Source organism: Athene cunicularia (genome assembly GCF_003259725.1).
Source record: "Athene cunicularia isolate RWA chromosome Z unlocalized genomic scaffold, athCun1 chrZ_part1, whole genome shotgun sequence".
NCBI lineage: Eukaryota > Metazoa > Chordata > Aves > Strigiformes > Strigidae > Athene > Athene cunicularia.
In genome coordinates, this window is record NW_020799142.1 from 34,318,306 (window position 1) to 34,324,418 (window position 6,113).

The following is a 6,113-nucleotide window of genomic DNA, read 5'->3' on the forward strand; positions in this document are numbered from 1 at the left end:
CCCGCCGAGCGCGGGGCTGCGGGGGGCCGAGCCCGCGGGGAAGCGCCGCTGAACCCGCTCCTGCCCCGGCTTGGCACGGCGCACGTTGGCCGCTCTCTAGTGCTTCCCTCGCTCCATTCCGCGCGTGCCGCTGCACCCAGGGGAGAGCCTCTGCCTTCCGTGGCGTCCCATGGCCCGACTAACGCGGCTGTGCTTGCAGGTGTGGTTTCAGAACAGACGGGCCAAGTGGAGGCGGCAGGAGAAGCTGGAGGTGACCTCCATGAAGCTGCAGGACTCACCCATCCTCTCCTTCAACCGCTCACCGCAGGCAGCGCCCATGGGCCCCCTCAGCAGCAACCTGCCCCTGGAGACCTGGCTCAGCCCGCCGGTGCCCAGCAGCACAGCCCTGCAGAGCCTGCCCGGCTTCGTGGCCTCGCCGCAGAGCCTGCCCGGCAGCTACACGCCACCGCCCTTCCTGAACTCTCCAGCCGTGACCCACACGCTGCAGCCGCTGGGGGCCATGGGGCCGCCGCCGCCTTACCAGTGCGGGGCCACCTTTGTGGACAAGTTCCCCTTGGACGAGGCAGACCCGCGCAACACCAGCATTGCCGCCCTGCGGCTGAAGGCCAAGGAGCACATCCAGTCCATCGGCAAACCCTGGCAGACGATCTGAACTCCCTCTTCAGCACCTGGGAGAAACCCCCCCGCGGGGAAGACTGATCCTGGGATGCCCAAGGGACGCCCTCGCCCTGCGCTGGCTCCCCAAAGGGCCAGGTACGGGAAGGCTGTCCCTTGCGCCAGCCTTTCCCCCACGCCTTGGCTTGCTTTGTATCCTGTGGTCCTTTTAATTCCCTTTTCTACATGCCCTGCAGAGTTAGGGTTCTGATCATAGCTTAGGAAAAAAAAAAAAATCTCTTTTGCTCTCCCTCCTTGGCTGGACGCTTTAGTTGCAATAAAAGCTGCAGTAGGGCGAAGAGCTGTGTCAGGTGGCTGAGAACTGAGGCCTGCATTACCTGGGGAGGGTTTTCTGCTTTTGCACCGTTAAATGGCACAACCTGCGTGGAGGCTGTGCACGGCATCTCTGCGCCCCGACGTGACGCGCCGAGGGCTGGGACGGGCCCGGTTGTGGGCCCTCCCCCAGCAGCAGGACTCTGCCCGAGCGCTGGGGCTGCAGCCCCAAGGTGGGGAGCACGCATCAGCCCCTCGCTCGGCCGGGGGTGCCGGGCACAGCGCTCCCACAGCCCTCTTTGGGGGCAGCCCCGGGCTCGGCTGGGCTCTGCCCACCCCTGCACCAGCACACCAGGGTGGGTGCCGGCCCCCCGGCCCTTGCTGCCCCCGCAGAGGAGGGGACCGGTGGCGCTGCAGGGCCCGGTGCCCCCAGCCCAGCTGCCCGCGGTGGGGCAGAGACGCCCGGCTGGGTGTCCGGAGCTGTCGGCCCGGTGCAGCCCCCGGATGCTGGCACGGCGCTGGGCTGCTCTCCCTCCCCTGCCCACCCAATGCCCATCCACAAGCTGCCGAAACTAAAACTGCGGCATCTTTATTTTCCATTATCTCTGTTACTCCCTGTAATGGGGCTGAGAAGCTGTAATGAAACACCCCTTCTTCTCCACTGGGCACGGGGTGCTCTACACACTCTGGAGGTTGTGGCAATTAACGTTTCTCATTAGGGAAGAGAGAAGGATGCACAAGCGCCCTCATTGTGTCCCAGGGATGATTCAATGCAGACTGGGAGACCTCTCCTTTCACCATTTCCCACTCGTTGTGGCCAGACAAAGGCTGGCATCTAATTATATTTTCACAATCTGTGCGTATCTTTTAAGAGTCCTGTCAGAAACAAGCATGTCAGCTTTGTTCAGCTTCACTTCAGAGAGTTTTTTAACCTTAGACAGCAGTTTCTAAACATCCCTTAACAGCGTTCTCCACAGCAGCCCCCATCTATTGTCTGGAGAGCTTCTTTTACAGATAATAAGGGGACTCCCTCTATTTTGAAATGCCTTTTCCTCTCTCCCCAGCCTCCCTGCAGATCCAACCTGCCTCTCTGGACCAGAGCAGATGCTGTGCCTGGTCCCCAGGCTTCTTTCTCCTGAGCTGTGCTGGTCCCATGCGGTGGAGGGAGGCCCAGGGATTGGGCCCCGCTGAATTCTGGGGGATGTAGCCCCAAATTCTGGGCTCTGTGCCTCTGTGTGTCGGTCTGCGGCGGTGCCCAGCCTCCCTGGCTCTCCGCTCTTCGCTTCTTTCGCAGAGGAAGTGCTGTGCTGTCGGGAGAAGAAAGTGCTGTCGCTGTCGGGACGGGGGGGGTGTTTTGCTAACTCCTAGTAAGGAGACCTGAGTAAACTGCTGGGGTGGAGGGAGAGAACAAAACCTGCGGTTCTGAGGTCTGACTCCAGTGGTCCTTTCAGAGGTGAGCTTTGCATCACCAAGGACGCTGGGCTCGCAGGAAGACACGTCTCCTCTGGTGCGTGGGAAGGGTGTCTCGGTGTGCCTGAGGGGTGCCCGCACACCCTGGGCTGGGGCGGTAACACGCTGGCAAGAGGCTGCACAGGCTCTGCACACTCTTCCTCCTCAGGGGCAGGAGCAATCCCACCTGTCACTGTTTGGCTGCAGTCCAGCTGTGCCGGCGATGCCGAAAACACTCCTGCGTGTGCGCACATCTAGCTGTTGTCCAACAGCTTTCACCTGTGCTTACTGCTCGTGACGAGCGAGCAAAGCCCCGGGATTTCGGCCGTGCTCTTCCACGGCTGGACACGACAGCCCTCCCTCCCCGTGGCCTCCCGTCCTTTATCCTGTAGAGCCACTGGAAAGGGCCCCCGGACATTTTGATCAGCGCTGTAACCAGCACTGACACTTGAGGTGGTCGAAGGCTGACAGTAGGTAAAAACACAATGTCAGGAGAGCAGAAATAGCAGCTGAAGAGCCCTGTTCACTTTTATTAAGCTCCTGATCCAACACCTGCCAGCAAAAAATGAAAGTTTGTGTCATGCTATGGTGATTGTTCTTTTATTGACATATTAAGCAGGTCTTTTGTTATACGTTGTACACGTGAACCCTGTAATGGGTAAACTGTGCAGTCATGTACTTCAAGGAAAGCTACAAGTTTATTGCTAAAAATAAATATTTTAACCAGCTAAACACAAATGGGCACAGACAGGTAAATATTTTTCAAACAGATAAAGGGACAGAGGCATATATGCAAACTCATATCTTTCTTGTACCCTGTCTAGGTTTCTGTGTTCTTATACTTTCCTTCAAATTGTCCCATTCCATTTTAAAAGCTCGTTTGTTCATTTTGTTGTAAATATCTTCTCCTTCTTAATTGGGTGCTGAGTCTAATAATCCTGCCTCGGCTTGTTAACTGCACAATAGCAGTCAGAGTTAATGACCCATTAGTGATTAATTCCTTAAACAGCATCTAATTGCTCACTGTAAAACCTTTTCTTAAAACTGGATTAAATCATCTAGATCCTTAACCACTTCTTTACTCTAACTTTGCTAAGGCTATTAGCTCAGCCCTTTCCAAGTGATCTATTTCTTCTTTTCCTTAAACTGTATTAGCAAGACAGTATTTTTAGTGTCTGTATTTGACTTCTTTGCAACATCTGACGTTCTAAGGAAGAATAATACCAATAGAAGACTGCCAGTGAATATATTGAGGAATTTTCTGCTTTGCAATGAGACAGCTGCAGGCAGGGAATGCTGCTATGCTAACCGTGGCATGCCACCTTGGAGCAGAGGTGGACTTGGAGGACAGGGTTTGTCAGCGGTCGTGGCTGCTTGTAGAAGTGTGTAGGCTTTGGCGGGTGAAGCTGTAAATACTTCTTAAGAGTTTTCCCAGGAGAAACTTGGTCTTTGTTCAGTGCCCTGAACATGGGGCAGTCGGCAAGGGCTGCCCCAGGGGACCCCTGGGAGGGATTGCGACCTGGAGATGAATCCTTGCTACCCCTCCGTGGGCACAGATCCCTGCTCCTGGGGTTACTGCCCCTCCACAAGAACAAATGACCAGTGAGGCAGGGCAAACCTTGCTGGGAATGGGGGGGCAGGACAAGTTGTGTCTGCTACCAATCAAACTGGACTCTGCCGTGGTCGAACGGGCCTTGGGGAGGGTGTCAGAAGCTGGGGAGCGCCTTCCCCTTTCCTTCCCCGCTGTATTCCACTGTGTGAACAGGCTGAGCTGGGACACTAACTGTGTTTGGAAAGCCTAGGTCATTCCCAGGTGAATCCCGCATGACCAGTCTGAGCTTCCTATCTTTCATCAGGGAGAGGATGGATGGATATACATTTCTTTATACTATGCAGATCATTAAATTATCCACTTTGCACTTGCTTCACAGTTCTGGAAAAGTAAAATCAAATCGCCATCTCTGCATCTGCTTTGTCTGTAGCAATGTCTCTCTCCGCTGGTAAATGGGGTTAATCCTGGGTGATTCTCATTAAGATGTGAAATGCAGAGAGGTAGACTGTATTTTCATGAGAAGTCTTTCCATTAGGCCTGGCTGTCTTTGCCCAGCCCGGAAGGCCCAGGCTTAACATGCAGAAGTGCAAAGTTTTGTACAGGTCAGTAGCAGGAGGTATGCAGGAGAGAAGAAAATTACTATAAAGAGCTTTGAAGATCTCCGAATTAATAATTATGAGGAAAATACCATCATGAAACTCAGTCTTAATGGCACCATTTCTCAGCAGAAAGCGTATTCTAAGCTCTCTTCCTTCCCACCCCTCTTCACAATCCTGTCAGTATTCAAGAAAACTAGCGAAGACACCTGGCCTATTTAAGCCAAGGAGAGTTTGAGATGGAGCTCAGGTCAGTCCCTTTCCAGAGGAGCAAGACTGGCTCTCTGTCCAGGGCGGACCTGGGCCCCGCTGGGTGGGGTCGGGAGAAGCTGTCATCCCTGCTCCACAGCCACGATGCGCCGCGGCCCCGTGGGCTGAAAACGCACAAAGCTCAGTCACAGTTTAAAGTTCTGTTACAAGCTGTTGGGGTTGAAATACTGTTCCCTTCCTCTGTTGAGGACGTGTCAGTGTCTGCAGGCGAGATGGAGAGTTGAAGGATCTTCTTTCCGTCTGCCTCAGCTACATCTGAGAGGGATTTCAAGCAAGAACATTTAGTTACTTACTACTGAAAAATCTCAAGTATCTATTCAAAGCTCCTGGCTACATCCTTGGGTTTTTATCAGCTTCCTTCAGTAGTTTGTCAACCACAGAGTATCCATTAATAAAATGCTATCATAGGAGAAAATGGTGCAATAAAACAAACAGAAGAGACCAGAACGAAAAGCTGGTTAGATCAGGACACTGGTCACTCTGATAACAGTTTTTCTGGTAGAATGAATATTGCATCTCCTCTCTCTGAGCACCTCTGTGTTCTGCCAATGCATGATGTGAAAACTGGCTGACATTTGGCAGTCATCCCTTTGTCATATGACATTTCTGCCCCACTGAGAACGGTGGAATCAGCTCTGAAATGTTTGGTTCTGTGTAGAAATGCGGTTAAAGTCAGCTAGGCAAGGCATTCGGGAGAGCGTTTAAATGGAGGCAGCAGAAATTTGGGTAGAGGCCAGAAGAGATAAGAACTGAAGCTTTGGCCACTGACACAGAAGGGAGTGTTGGGGTAAACAAAGAGGATGGTGCTCCAGCTGCTGACCAGTGCAGGTAGGTCATATACCCCTCCTTCTACTCCATCTCAGTGAAGAGGCAAGCGCCAGGAGTAAAGACAGGCCTCTGCCAGTGAGGGGATGCTAGTTTTAAGCAATGCTTTTAAACAAAGGCCTCTTTGGGGAGACTGGCTCACCAGCAGCTTGTTCTTGTTCAGATGCCTCCCCTGGCTGCAGCGTGACACAAACCCAGGATGGCTTGTATGGCAGGCAAACCTGCAGTTGTTCATGCCTTCAGAGTTTACCACGAACCGGTCATAAACTTGCCGCTCCAGTTTATTTGATGCTGCCTCTGTGGGACAGGGGAGTCCCATTTTACATGCAGAGAAACTGAGGCACAGAGGAGCATGACTCACCCAAGTTCAGACGGGGATGGCACGACTGAGTTGCCTCATGCCTCCAGTGCCACTTGAGACCCCTTCGGGTGGCAGGAACCGTCCACAAGTGCCTGGCACATACGCCACAGGCTCTGCAGGACACCCCCCCACC

At 53.5% G+C, this 6,113-nt stretch overlaps 1 protein-coding gene across 1 annotated transcript; it reads left to right on the forward strand.

Annotated features, from left to right (window-relative positions):
- Positions 1–28: 28 nt before the first annotated feature.
- On the forward strand, positions 29–953 carry LOC113489871 (retinal homeobox protein Rx2-like). Its single transcript, XM_026865908.1, has one exon. The coding sequence runs from the start codon at positions 170–172 to the stop codon at positions 650–652; it is 483 nt and encodes a 160-aa protein (XP_026721709.1). The 5' UTR covers positions 29–169; the 3' UTR covers positions 653–953.
- The last annotated feature ends 5,160 nt before the right edge of the window (positions 954–6,113 follow it).